The 14573-nt window shown below is 45.7% G+C and overlaps 1 protein-coding gene across 1 annotated transcript in view; it reads left to right on the forward strand.

Moving 5' to 3' along the window:
- The first annotated feature begins 8918 nt into the window (after positions 1 to 8918).
- LOC106566196 (acid-sensing ion channel 1) overlaps positions 8919 to 14573 on the forward strand; it is a 383890-nt gene continuing 378235 nt past the window's right edge. Inside the window, exon 1 of the mRNA XM_045691956.2 lies at positions 8919 to 9840. Within this exon, the coding sequence (XP_045547912.1) occupies positions 9473 to 9840 (368 nt within the window). The 5' untranslated portion in view covers positions 8919 to 9472. The remainder of the gene's footprint in view (positions 9841 to 14573) is intronic.

Below are 14573 nucleotides of genomic sequence, written 5' to 3' on the forward strand. Positions count from 1 at the left end.
CAGTAAAACCTTGGAAATCAGCCCTTGCCTTAACAGGAAGCCAGTAGGGAGGCTAGCACTGGAGTAATATGATGAATTTTTTTGGTTCTAGTCAGGATTCTAGCAGCCGTATTTAGCACTAACTGAAGTTTATTTAGTGCTTTATCCGGGTAGCCGGAAAGTAGAGCATTGCAGTAGTCCAACCTAGAAGTAACAAAAGCATGGACTCATTTTTCTGCATCATTTTTGGACAGAAAGTTTCTGATTTTTGCAATGTTACGTAGATGGAAAAAAGCAGTCCTTGAAACAGTCTTGATATGTTCTTCAAAAGAGAGATCAGGGTCCAGAGTAACGCCGAGGTCCTTCACAGTTTCATTTGAGATGACTGTACAAACATCAAGATTAATTGTCAGATTCAACAGAAGATCTCTTTGTTTCTTGGGACCTAGAACAAGCATCTCTGTTTTGTCTGAGTTTAAAAGTAGAACGTTTGCAGCCATCCACTTCCTTATATCTGAAACACAGGCTTCTAGCGAGGGCAATTTTGGGGCTTCACCATGTTTCATTGAAATGTACAGCTGTGTGTCATCCGCATAGCAGTGAAATTTAACATTATGTTTTTGAATGACATCCCCAAGAGGTAAAATATATAGTGAAAACAATAGTGGTCCTAAAACGGAACCTTGAGGAACACCGAAATTTACAGTTGATTTGTCAGAGGACAAACCATTCACAGAGACAAACTGATATCTTTCCAACAGATAAGATCTAAACCAGGCGAGAACTTGTCCGTGTAGACCAATTTGGGTTTCCAATCTCTCCAAAAGAATGTGGTGATCGATGGTATCAAAAGCAGCACTAAGATCTAGGAGCACGAGGACAGATGCAGAACCTCGGTCTGATGCCATTAAAAGGACATTTACCACCTTCACAAGTGCAGTCTCAGTGCTATGATGGGGTCTAAAACCAGACTGAAGCGTTTCGTATACATTGTTTGTCTTCAGGAAGGCAGTGAGTTGCTGTGCAACAGCTTTATCTAACATTTTTGAGAGGAATGGAAGATTCGATATAGGCCGCTAATTTTTTATATTTTCTGGGTCAAGATTTGGCTTTTTCAAGAGAGGCTTTATTACTGCCACTTTTAGTGAGCTTGGTACACATCCGGTGGATAGAGAGCCGTTTATTATGTTCAACATAGGAGGGCCAAGCACAGGAAGCAGCTCTTTCAGTAGTTTAGTTGGAATAGGGTCCAGTATGCAGCTTGAGGGTTTAGAGGCCATGATTATTTTCATCATTGTGTCAAGAGATATAGTACTAAAACACTTTAGTGTCTCCCTTGATCCTAGGTCCTGGCAGAGTTGTGCAGACTCAGGACAACTGAGCTTTGGAGGAATACGCAGATTTAAAGAGGAGTCCGTAATTTGCTTCCTAATGATCATGATCTTTTCCTTAAAGAAGTTCATTAATTTATTACTGCTGAAGTGAAAGCCATCCTCTCTTGGGGAATGCTCCTTTTTAGTTAGCTTTGCGACAGTATCAAAAAGACATTTCAGAGTGTTCTTTTAACGGGCCATTGCACTTCACATTAGATGGCTGTAACTATAAGAGGCCTCTCTGTACTTCACATTAGATGGCTGTAACTATAAGAGGCCTCTCTGTACTTCACATTAGATGGCTGTAACTATAAGAGGCCTCTCTGCTCTTCACATTAGATGGCTGTAACTATAAGAGGCCTCTCTGTACTTCACATTAGATGGCTGTAACTATAAGAGGCCTCTCTGCTCTTCACATTAGATGGCTGTAACTATAAGAGGCCTCTCTGCTCTTCACATTAGATGGCTGTAACTATAAGAGGCCTCTCTGCGCTTCACATTAGATGGCTGTAACTATAAGAGGCCTCTCTGCTCTTCACATTAGATGGCTGTAACTATAAGAGGCCTCTCTGCTCTTCACATTAGATGGCTGTAACTATAAGAGGCCTCTCTGTACTTCACATTAGATGGCTGTAACTATAAGAGGCCTCTCTGCTCTTCACATTAGATGGCTGTAACTATAAGAGGCCTCTCTGCTCTTCACATTAGATGGCTGTAACTATAAGAGGCCTCTCTGCGCTTCACATTAGATGGCTGTAACTATAAGAGGCCTCTCTGCTCTTCACATTAGATGGCTGTAACTATAAGAGGCCTCTCTGCACTGCACATTAGACAATCCCGATACCATCCCATCACTGGCTTCACACTGTCGTCTCAATGAAATATATAAAACATTGTTCTTCCAGGCATCAGTAACAGAAGGATAAACAGCTTTCCTCCACCTGAAGCATCTGAGGCCCTACTAGAGAGACTGGATCAGCAGTGAGAGATTCTTATTAATCTCTCTGCCAGCCAGGTCCCTGGAGTTGGCATTTTACACAGCAGAGCCTTCTCTCTCTCACTCCTCTCTCTCTATGTCCCCCTCCCTCTTTCACCCCCTCCCTCCCTCCCTCCCTCCCTCCCTCCCTCCCTCCCTCCCTCCCTCCCTCCCTCCCTCCCTCCCTCCCTCCCTTCTCTCGCCCTGTTTCTCTCTCCCCCTCTGTTCCACTCTCCCCCTCTCTCTCTCTGTTTCTCTCTCCCTCTCTCTCTCGCTCTGTTTCCCTCTCCCCCTCTCTCTCGCTCTGTTTCTCTCCCCCTCTCTCTCGCTCTGTTTCTCTCCCCCTCTCTCTCGCTCTGTTTCTCTCCCCCTCTCTCTCTCTCTGTTTCTCTCTCCCCCTCTCTCTCTCTCTGTTTCTCTCTCCCCCTCTCTCTCGCTCTGTTTCTCTCCCCCCCTCTCTCTCGCTCTGTTTCCCTCTCCCCCTCTCTCTTGCTCTGTTTCTCTCCCCCTCTCTCTCACTGTTTCTCTCCCCCTCTCTGTTTCCCTCTCCCCCTCTCTCTCGCTCTGTTTCTCTCCCCCTCTCTCACTGTTTCTCTCTCTCTCTCTGTTTCCCTCTCCCCCTCTCTCTCACTGTTTCTCTCTCTCTCTCTGTTTCCCTCTCCCCCTCTCTCTCTCTGTTTCCCTCTCCCCCTCTCTCTCTCTGTTTCCCTCTCCCCCTCTCTCTCTCTCTGTTTCCCTCTCCCCCTCTCTCTCGCTCTGTTTCCCTCTCCCCCTCTCTCTCGCTCTGTTTCTCTCCCCCTCTCTCTCTCTCGCTCTGTTTCTCTCTTTCTGTGTCTCCCTCTCTTGGCATGCATGTTTTTGGCAGACCCAGCTCCCAAAGCCAAACCTATCCCAGTGCCCAATGCCATTCTGCCAATCTCTGGCTTCACACTGTCATCCCAATGAAATATTAAACAGTGTTCTGCTCGCCATGCACGGCATCATCAGCAGCAGGAGAAACGGCATCATCTTTACTCCAGAACTAGACCTGACACTTTTCACCTCGCTCAGAATTTAGCTTGAGTGTCTGTCTTTCAAAAGGCAATAGGGAACAATGAGCAGATTGCTACTGAATGCTGCACCTCATTTGAAAATGACTGAGAATACAGAGATGGTTTTGTTGAATAATACAAAACATTTCATTTAACTGTTTTATACTAGAGTAGACATTCTATAAGAGGTCCTTATATATTTATCAATGCTTCTCTTATAGTTACAGCTGTCTAATGTTAAATACAGAGAGGCCTCTTATAGTTACAGCTGTCTAAAGTGAAGTGCAGAGGCCTCTTATAGTTACAGCCATCCAATGTGAAGTGCAGAGGCCTCTTATAGTTACAGCCATCTAATGTGAAGTGCAGAGGCCTCTTATAGTTACAGCCATCCAATGTGAAGTGCAGAGGCCTCTTATAGTTACAGCCATCCAATGTGAAGTGCAGAGGCCTCTTATAGTTACAGCTGTCTAATGTTAAATGCAGAGAGGCCTCTTATAGTTACAGCTGTCTAATGTTAAATGCAGAGAGGCCTCTTATAGTTACAGCTGTCTAATGTTAAATGCAGAGAGACCTCTTATAGTTAGAGCTGTCTAAAGGTGGTGGGCCGGCATCCAAACTGAGATGTCTGCCAGACTCTCAGAGATGCGTGTCACCACCTGGGTGTCAGACGTGGAGGAAGGAGAAGAGGAGAGGTCCATCTTCATAGCAGTGATAGAAGAGACCATGTGAGGATATGACAGAGCTGAGTGACTTGGTGTATAGAGAGAAGAGGAGAGGGCCATCTTCATAGCAGTGATAGGAGAGACCATGTGAGGATATGACAGAGCTGAGGACCTAGAACCGAACCCTGGGGGACACCAGTAGTGAGAGTAAATGGTGCAGACACAGATCTTCTCCATGTCACCTGGTAGGAGTGACCTGCCAGGTAGGATGCAATCCAGGAGTGTGCAGAGCCTGAGACACCCAGCTCTGAGAGGGTGGAGAGGAGGATCTGATGGTTTACAGTGTTGAAGTTAACGGACAGATCTATGAGGATGAGAACAAAGCAGAGAGAGTCAGCCTTGGCAGAGCGGAGAGCCTCTGTGACACAGAGGAGAGCAGTCTCTGTTGAGTGACCCGTCTTGAAGCCTGACTGGTTAGGATCAAGAAGATTGTTCTGAGAGAGATAACGAGAGAGTTGATCAGAGACAGAACGCTCAAGTGTTTTGGAAAGAAAAGAAAGAACAGATATCGGTCTGTAGTTTTTTACGTCAGAGCGGTTGAGTGGTGGTTTCTTGAGGAGGGGAGCGACTCTGAAATGGGCAGGTTGTCGGGCTGCCGGACATCACTAGCCGCAGGATTTCATCATGAGAGAGAGGGGAGAAAAAGGTCAGGGTGTATAGTAGTTCTGTGTGAGTGGGACCGGTTCTGTTAGCACACAGTGAGTTACTCAGCCATGGAGCGGGAGGGGAAGGTTGGGCCCAGCAGGGAGGAAAGTCGACAGTGAGAGTCAAAGGATGTAGAAAGGGAGGAGAGTAGGGAGACAGGAGGAAGAAGGATTTAGAAGGAAGAGAGGATAGGAAAGAGGGGAGAGAGTAGTGGGACGACCAGCTGGGTAGGGGCTGAGTGGGTAGGGTTGGAGGAGAGATGGAGAGAGTAGTGGGATGACCAGCTGGGTAGGGGCTGAGTGGGTAGGGTTGGAGGAGAGATGGAGAGAGTAGTGGGATGACCAGCTGGGTAGGGGCTGAGTGGGTAGGGTTGGAGGAGAGATGGAGAGAGTAGTGGGACGACCAGCTGGGTAGGGGCTGAGTGGGTAGGGTTAGAGGAGAGATGGAGAGAGTAGTGGGACGACCAGCTGGGTAGGGGCTGAGTGGGTAGGGTTGGAGGAGAGATGGAGAGAGTAGTGGGACGACCAGCTGGGTAGGGGCTGAGTGGGTAGGGTTGGAGGAGAGATGGAGAGAGTAGTGGGATGACCAGCTGGGTAGGGGCTGAGTGGGTAGGGTTGGAGGAGAGATGGAGAGAGAAGGAAACAAAGTAGTGATCAGAGACATGGACGGGGGTTGTAGTGAGATTAGTAGGAGAACAGGGACATGGAGGGGGGTTGTAGTGAGATTAGTAGGAGAACAGAGACATGGACGGGTGTTGAAGTGAGATTAGTAGGAGAACCGCCTCTAGTGAAGATGAGGTCAAGCGCATTGCCTGTCCAGTGAGTTGTAGGTGACTGGGAAATGGTGAGGTCAAAGAGGAAAGGACTGGAAAGAAAGAGGTGGAAAGAAATGAATTGAAGCCAGGCGTCGGGAGGTTGAAGTCGCCCAGCACGGTAAGTGGTCAGCCATCGTCAGATGGTGGGAGATAGATGACAACAATGTTAAGCTTGAGTGGACAAGTGTGGGTGACAGCAAGGAATTCAAATGAGGAGATGGACAGGTGAGAGGAAATGGACAGATGAGAGAGGAGATGGACAGGTGTGAGAGAGGAGATGGATAGGTGACAGAGGAGATGGACAGGTAGAGAGAGGAGATGGACAGGTGGGAGAGAGGAGATGGACAGGAGAGAGAGGAGATGGACAGGTTAGAGAGTAGATGGACAGGTGGAAAGAGGAGATGACAAGTGTGGGGGGAGATGGACAGGTAAGACAGGAGATGGACAGGAGAGAGAGGAGATGGACAGGAGAGAGAGGAGATGGACAGGTGGGAGGGGAGATGGACAGGTGAGAGGGGAGATGGACAGGTGGGGGGGGAGATGGACAGGTGAGAGAGGAGATGGACAGGTGTTGGGGGGATATACAGGTTAGAGAGGAGATGGACAGGTAAGAGAGGAGATGGACAGGAGGGAGAGGAGAAGGACAGGTAGGAGGGGAGATGGATAGGAGGGAGAGGAGATGGACAGGTAGGAGAGGAGATGGACAGGTGAGAGGGGAGATGGACAGGAGGGAGAGGAGATGGACAGGAGGGAGAGGAGATGGACAGGTGAGAGGGGAGATGGACAGGTGAGAGGGGAGATGGATAGGAGGGAGAGGAGATGGACAGGTAGGAGAGGAGATGGACAGGTGGGAGATGGACAGGAGGGAGAGGAGATGGACAGGTGGGAGGGGAGATGGATAGGAGGGAGAGGAGATGGACAGGTAGGAGAGGAGATGGACAGGTGGGAGATGGACAGGAGGGAGAGGAGATGGACAGGAGGGAGAGGAGATGGACAGGTGAGAGGGGAGATGGACAGGCGAGAGGGGAGATGGACAGGTGGGAGATGGACAGGAGGGAGAGGAGATGGACAGGAGGGAGAGGAGATGGACAGGTGAGAGGGGAGATGGACAGGAGGGAGAGGAGATGGACAGGTGGAAGAGGAGATGGACAGGAAGGAGAGGAGATGGACAGGTAGGAGGGGAGATGGACAGGTGAGAGGGGAGATGGACAGGTGAGAGGGGAGATGGACAGGAGGGAGAGGAGATGGACAGGCGAGAGGGGAGATGGACAGGTGAGAGGGGAGATGGACAGGAGGGAGAGGAGATGGACAGGTGAGAGGGGAGATGGACAGGTAGAAGAGGAGATGGACAGGAAGGAGAGGAGATGGACAGGTGAGAGGGGAGATGGACAGGAGGGAGGGGAGATGGACAGGTGAGAGGGGAGATGGACAGGAGGGAGAGGAGATGGACAGGTGAGAGGGGAGATGGACAGGAGTGAGAGGAGATGGACAGGGGAAAAGGGGAGATGGACAGGAGGGAGAGGAGATGGACGGGTGAAAGGGGGAGAAGAGAAAATGTCCACGTAGGAGAGATGATTAGCCCTGTGCCACCAGATGCTGTCGGACTATGAGAGAACACACAGTCCATTGTTATATTGTCCGAAAAGGTTTTGCATGTCAGCAATCACATTTTCAAGATATGTAACTTTCAAAATACAGAAATCTTAACACTTGACTGCTGACATGCAAAACCATTTCGGGACTATATCAACAATGGACTAATGAAACAAATACCAAAATATAGTTTTTGGGTGGAGTTTTGCTTTAAGTTATCAGCATACAGTAGCCTTCAAAACACAATAAATTATATATACTGTATATTATAAACTTGCTGGTTTGAACCCTGAACGCTGATTGGCTGACAGCCGTGGTATATCAGACCGTACACCACGGGTATGACAAAACATTTGTTTACGTTAGTAACCAGTTTATAATAGCAATAAGGCACCTCTGGGGTTTGTGGTACATGGCCAATATACCACGGTTAAGGGCTGTATCTGTAGTACATAAGAACAGCCCTTAGCCGTGGTATACTGGCCATATACCACAAACCCCCTCGGGCCTTATTGCTTAAATAGACTGTGACATGCAGTCAATCTTATAGCAAATGGGGATTATATATGAATTATGAGCAATTTCATGGGTGAGTACTCTTATCCTCACGGCAGTAGGTTCCTCATACTGCTTTGACAGTATTGCAGTAGGCTATTTACTATAGGCTGTACAGTACATGCATGTCCACCCCAACTAACTAACTAACTAACTGTTTCTGCATCTTCTTTTCATGTGTAACCAATGTGAAATGGCTAGTTAGTTAGCGGTGGCGCGCGCTAATAGCGTTTCAATCGGGTGACGTCACTCGCTCTGAGACCTTGAAGTAGTTGTTCCCCTTGCTCTGCAAGGGCCGTGACTTTTGTGGCGCGATGGGTAACAATGCTTGGTGGGTGTCAGTTATTGATGTGTGCAGAGAGTCCCTGGTTCAAGCCCAGGTTGGGGCGAAGAGAGGAGAGGAACGGAAGCTGTACTGTTACACATGGATGGATTATTGGAATGTTAGTCTACATTCCATTCTAATCAGAAGTATTGATCAGGATTCAGAATGAGATATAATGTTTGGGTCCCATTCCCTTAGTTGTTTTGTGGGTGGGTAAGGAAGGCTTTTTTTCTGCCTTGTGTAGGTCTGCAGCCAGACACCTCATTTAGCTCATGTCAGCACTATTACAATAAGCCTCTCCCTGACACTGTTCAGACCATAGACCAGGGTGTGTACACAACCACTCTCTCTCTCTCCCTTCCCTACCGCCTCAGCGCCACCACCCCATGTTTTCTACCACTGATGAGTGTTACTTACAACAACAAAACTAAAATATTCTGGTGAATTCGATGCAAGAAGCCGTGGTTTAAAAATGACATAATAGGCGAGAATCAGTCGGAGACTCGCGGGTTCGGAGCTTTAAGTATTTTCCAACCGACTTTGTCACCCTATTTAAAACACGTGCCTTCCAATCCCTCCTCTTCTCCGATTCCGGCATCAAATTAATTGATCAGGGAAGGAAAACTGTTTATATCGACATCCTCAGAGATTCCTTCTGCCTTTTACCCCTAATTTGTTGGTTTTTGGATTGACATTTTTTCCCCCTGATTATTATGATGGTCTCTTAATAAATCGTGTTTCATCTTATCCTACTCAAACGGGGAGTTTGATGACTGCGTTGTTGTGTTTAGTGCTGTTCTAGAGACAGGAGAAGAGGGATGCAAGGCGCTGTTGTTGCCTGACCGACACGCCGCTCACTGTTTTCTCACCGGTCCGGGACAAGACTGTCTTCAGGTGGGATTTACTACAGCCGATGGGAAGTAACGCAGCGTGTTACAGACAATTTACAGCATCTCCCCCCCAAAAAAACTGCGTTGATTGTATTACCATTTGCATATGATTGAACCATATCATTGACCTGCGCCTGAACCATCTCAACTTCATTCAGTCCTTGCTGTGTTTTTGCTGGGAGTTGTTTTTGCAAGCCTGGAAGAGAGAAAGAGACCAATCGGCAATTGAAATCTATTCATGCGCGTAAATTGGAACTCTATTGGACAGTAATACTGTATGTTTACGTTATCACAAGGACCGTTTTGAAGGGAAATTGAGCGCAAAATAGACGACATCATTGTGAAGAATGTATTGGTAGCCTAGATGGTACACGGTGTTATTTTGTTGGGGAACTCAGTGACGCAACATTTCATACTGCCTGGATGAGGAAGAACATAGAAACCCATGCGTAGCACGGCGTGAACTCAGACTCAGTATCTTCCTTCCTAGTGTTAATAACATCCCCTCGTCTAGGCTACTATACCCCTCCATTTCCCAATCCTTCACACTGATAGCGTACCGCCTCGTCATGGATCTCAAAGCTGAGTCGGAAGAGATGGTGGACTCTTTCAAGCGACCTCCGGCGATTGAAGTTTTCGCCAGCAGATCGACTCTCCACGGCATCTCGCACATGTTCACTTATGAACGGATCTGCATCAAGCGGTGCCTGTGGATCTTGTTCTTCCTGGGTTCTCTCGGGTTCCTGGTCCTGGTGTGTGTGGACCGGGTCCAGTTCTACTTACAGTACCCCCATGTCACTAAATTGGATGAGATAGCAACACCGTTGATGATCTTCCCCGCAGTCACCTTCTGCAACCTCAACACGTTTCGCTTCGGCCGGGTGACACGCAACGATCTGTACCATGCCGGGGAGCTCCTCGCGTTGCTCAATGGAAGGTGTGTGTTTGTGATGTCATAATGTTGTTTGTCTGTGTGTGTGTTTGTGATGTCATAATGTTGTTTGTCTGTGTGTGTGTTTGTGATGTCATAATGTTGTTTGTCGAGTGTGTGTGTTTGTGATGTCATAATGTTGTTTGTCTGTGTATTTGTGATGTCATAATGTTGTTTGTGTGTGTGTTTGTGATGTCAGAATGTTGTTTGTCTGTGTGTGTGTTTGTGATGTCATAAATTTGTTTGTCTGTGTGTGTGTTTGTGATGTCATAATGTTGTTTATCTGTGTGTGTGTGTTTGTGATGTCAGAATGTTGTTTGTCTGTGTGTGTGTGTTTGTGATGTCAGAATGTTGTTTGTCTGTGTGTGTGTTTGTGATGTCAGAATGTTGTTTGTGTGTTTGTGATGTCAGAATGTTGTTTGTCTGTGTGTGTGTTTGTGATGTCATAATGTTCTTTGTCTAGAGTGTGTGTTTGTGATGTCATAATGTTGTTTGTCGAGTGTGTGTGTGTGTGTGTGATGTCAGAATGTTGTTTGTCTAGAGTGTATTCTATAAGTGCATGTGAGTCTACCTGAAATCACCTGTTAGATATATTTCAGTGTGAAAAGATCCCAGTTGTCAGCTGTATGAGTTTCTATTCTACTCAGTAAATATGCTTTTCCAGTAACTTTGTGGGTTTGTGCAGCTGTAGTCTCCCATCTGCTCTTAATTATGGTCCATTTTATAATGTGACATATCATGGTTTATCATGAAAGCCTGGTGCTTCATATTCCTTCAATGAATGTACTGTTGAGCATGTTAGACCTCAGGACACTCTGAATTGCATGAGAACACAAAAGGATACTACTAGACAAAACAAACAATATCCCTTCAATAGAAGTTTGTGTCCAGTTATCTGAAAGTGAGTAGACTATAACACAGTGGAGCCACAACAATACCAGTTAGCCGTTCAACATTTCCCGTTAGCCGGTCTACTTTTCCCGTTAGCCGCTCAACTTTTCCAGTTAGCCGGTCTACTTTTCCCGTTAGCCGTTCAACTTTTCCCGTTAGCCGTTCAACTTTTCCCGTTAGCCGTTCAACTTTTCCCGTTAGCCGTTCAACTTTTCCCGTTAGCTGTTCAATTTGGCTGTTCTGTTAGCTGCTTAGCTTAACCAGTTAGCTGCTTAGCTTAACCAGTTAGCTGCTTAGCTTAACCAGTTAGCTGCTTAGCTTAACCAGTTAGCTGTTTAGCTTAACCAATTAGCTGTTTAACTTAACCAGTTAGCGCTCAACCAATTAGCTGCTCAGCTTAACCAGTTAGCTGTTTAACTTAATCAGATAGCTGTTCAACATAACATGTTTTTCGGCTCCCGAGTGGCGCAGCGGTCTAAGGCACTGCATCTCAGTGCTAGAGGCATCACTACAGACCCTGGTTCGATTCCAGGCTGTATTACAACCGACTGTGATTGGGAGTCCCACAGGGCGGCACACAATTGGCCCAGCGTTGTTAGGGTTTGGCCGGGGTAGGCTGTCATTGTAAATAATAATTTGTTCTTAGCTGACTTGCCTAGTTAAATAAAATGTTAGCTGTTCTTTTAGCAGTTCTACTCAACCTTCTAGCGCTTATCCAGTTAGCTGTTGAACTCAACCTTCTAGTGCTTATCCAGTTAGCTGTTGAACTCAACCTTCTAGCGCTTAACCAGTTAGCTGTTCAATGTTCAACTTAACTTGCCTGGCACTATCCTGCTTCTGTACATAAACAACATGGTGGAGACATACAAAACCTTTTAAAGCATTATGCGTTTCTAAACCTGATACAGCTCCCTTCACACTGTAGGGGAGAACGTGTTTGGTTACAGTAAAACTCTATGATATAATGAATAAGCAGGTAGCCTAGTGGTTAAGAGTGTGTGAAAAATATGTCAATTTTCCCTAATTGCAGCTGTAAGTCGCTCTGGATAAGAGCATCTGCTAAATTACTAAACTGAAAATGTAAGTAAGGGCTTCCCGAGTGGTGCATTTACTAGCTGTGCCACTAGAGATCCTGGTTCGAGTCCAGGCTCTGTCGCAGCCGGCCGCGACCGGGAGACCCGTGGGGCGGTGCACAATTGGCCCAGCGTTGTCCGGGTTAGGGGAGGATTTGGCTGGCAGGGATGTCCTTGTCCCGTCGCGCTCTAGTGACTCCTGTGGCGGGCCGGGCGCGGGCACGCTGACACAGTCGCCAGGTGTACAGTGTTTCCTCTGACACATTGGTGCGGCTGGCTTCCGGGTTAAGTGGGCATTGTGTTTTGGAAGACGCACGGCTCTCGACCTTCGCCTCTCCCGAGTCCGTACAGGAGTTGCAGCCATGGGACAAGACTGTAACTACCAATTGGATAGCACGAAATTTGGGAGAAAAAGGGGTGAAAAGTAAATAACAACAAATAATAATAATATGTAATTGATTAATAAATAAGTATTATATTATTTGTAAACATGACCTCATGCTGAGGTGAAGCCGGTTTGAAGACATAAAGCTACTGCTTTTGCACAGGAAGCACATTTCTGACCTTTGACCACTAATTGGTCATGACCAATCAGATCTTTTTAAACCATTAGTCAGAATAGCAGCCATGAAGTTTCTACTCCTGTATCTGTATGCCCAGTGAGCACAACATGTATTTTCAATGTCTTTTGCTCAAAGGGTGTGAATATCACCACAGGAACTGAAGAAAGAAAAATGCTATTTTCAATAGCAGATCCAAATCCCTTACATATCTGTTCTTAGAATTTAACTTGGTATTTACTTTATTTTTATTTAACTAGGCAAGTCCGTTAAGAACAAATAGTTATTTTCAATGACGGCCTAGGAACAGTGGGTTAACTGCCTTGTTCAGGGGCTCTAACCACTAGACTACCTGCCACCCCCACAATGCACTTTAGAATTCACACCTTTCAGATCTTCTATCTCCATCTTTCCATCTCTCCTTTCCTTTCCCTTGATAAACAATAGGCGTTGGCAGTCAAGATAAAAAGCTGATTTACTTTCACAGAGCCTCATCTTTACTGATGGTCATCGCTGGCTGTATTCAGGATATATCAGTAATGAACCAGGACATTCAGGTTTAACATATCCCATTATATATTGATTGAAGCATTTGGATGTACCTCAAATGTCTTTGGAATGTTGTTAGTTGTTACTTTAGAGAAATAATATTGATTTTTACGTCTGTGATTTAGTTTTTTTTGTATGATTTTTATTACAATCCACTGGCGACAGCTAGTCTTCCTGGGTTCCGACACATAACGAAAAAAATACCTTACAGACAAAAGAACTAACAGTTTGAGAACTGGATGAGATTCTACGGGATGTATTGAACAAGAGGTTTTGGATTCTCTGCTTGACTTTCAATCAGTTGTTTGTCGTCAGATTGTGCGGACTGGGATTTCTGCGTATATCCATCTCTCTCTCTCTCAACACACAATACATATTCACACACACACACACACACACACACACACACACACACACACACACACACACACACACACACACACACACACACACACACACACCACACACACTATGCCATTATTAAACAGCTACCAAAGGCCTTTGCAGCACCTTACTTCATGTGTAGTTTTAGCGTATTGATCCACCCAGCTTTTTCGCCTAAGGCCCTGTAAGAACACTACTTCTCTCTCTATTTCTCTCTCTCTCTCTATTTCTCTCTCTACTTCTCTGTGTTTCTCTCTCTCTCTACTTCTGTCTCTATTTCTCTCTCTGTTTCTCTCTCTCTCTGTTTCTCTCTCTCTCTGTTTCTCTGTCTCTATTTCTCTCTCTATATATTTCTCTCTCTCTCTATTTCTCTCTCTCTATTTCTCTCTCTCTATTTCTCTCTCTCTATTTCTCTCTCTCTATTTCTCTCTCTCTATTTCTCTCTCTATTTCTCTCTCTCTCTCTACTTCTCTCTCTCTCTCTCTCTATTTCTCTCTCTCTACTTCTCTCTCTATTTCTCTCTCTACTGCTCTCTCTCTCTTTCTACTTCTCTCTCTCTATTTCTCTCTCTACTTCTCTCTCTCTACTTCTCTCTCTCTCTATTTCTCTCTCTCTATTTCTCTCTCTCTCTCTCTATTTCTCTCTCTATTTCTCTCTCTCTCTATTTCTCTCTTTTTCTTTCTCTCTATTTCTCTCTCTCTATTTCTCTCTATTTCTGTCAATTCAATTCAATTCAATTCAATTCGCTTTATTGGCATGACGTAACAATATACATATTGCCAAAGCTTATTTTGGATATTTACAATATAAAAATAAATAAAAAATGAGAATCAAATATTGTCAACGGGACAACAGTAACAACAATAACCAAGGGTCAAAATAACCATATATTCAACAATAACAATAATCATACAGTAGAGGACATGTGCAGGTTTATTGGTCTGTCAGACACTGTCCCTCAACTTATGGCAGGCAGCAATGTAGTGCGCTGCCAACACACAGCTCTCTGCGTCCTCCCCCAACAGGACGGGTAGCCTATTCTCATCAGAGAGGTCTTTGAAACCTTGAATAAGGGTTTCAAATTTGGGGAAATGACACTCTCTAATTGTTTTATATTTGTGACATTTTGTCAGGAAATGCAGCTCCGTCTCAGGTTCTGCTGTGGTGCAGTGGTTGCACAGCCTTTCCTCTACAGGGAGCCAGGTTTTCCTGTGTCTACCCTTCTCAATGGCAAGGCTGTGCTCACTGAGCCTGTACTTTGTCAAGGTTTTTCTAAGGTTTT

This window comes from Salmo salar, chromosome 12 (assembly GCF_965601325.2).
Source record: "Salmo salar chromosome 12, fSalSal1, whole genome shotgun sequence".
NCBI lineage: Eukaryota > Metazoa > Chordata > Actinopteri > Salmoniformes > Salmonidae > Salmo > Salmo salar.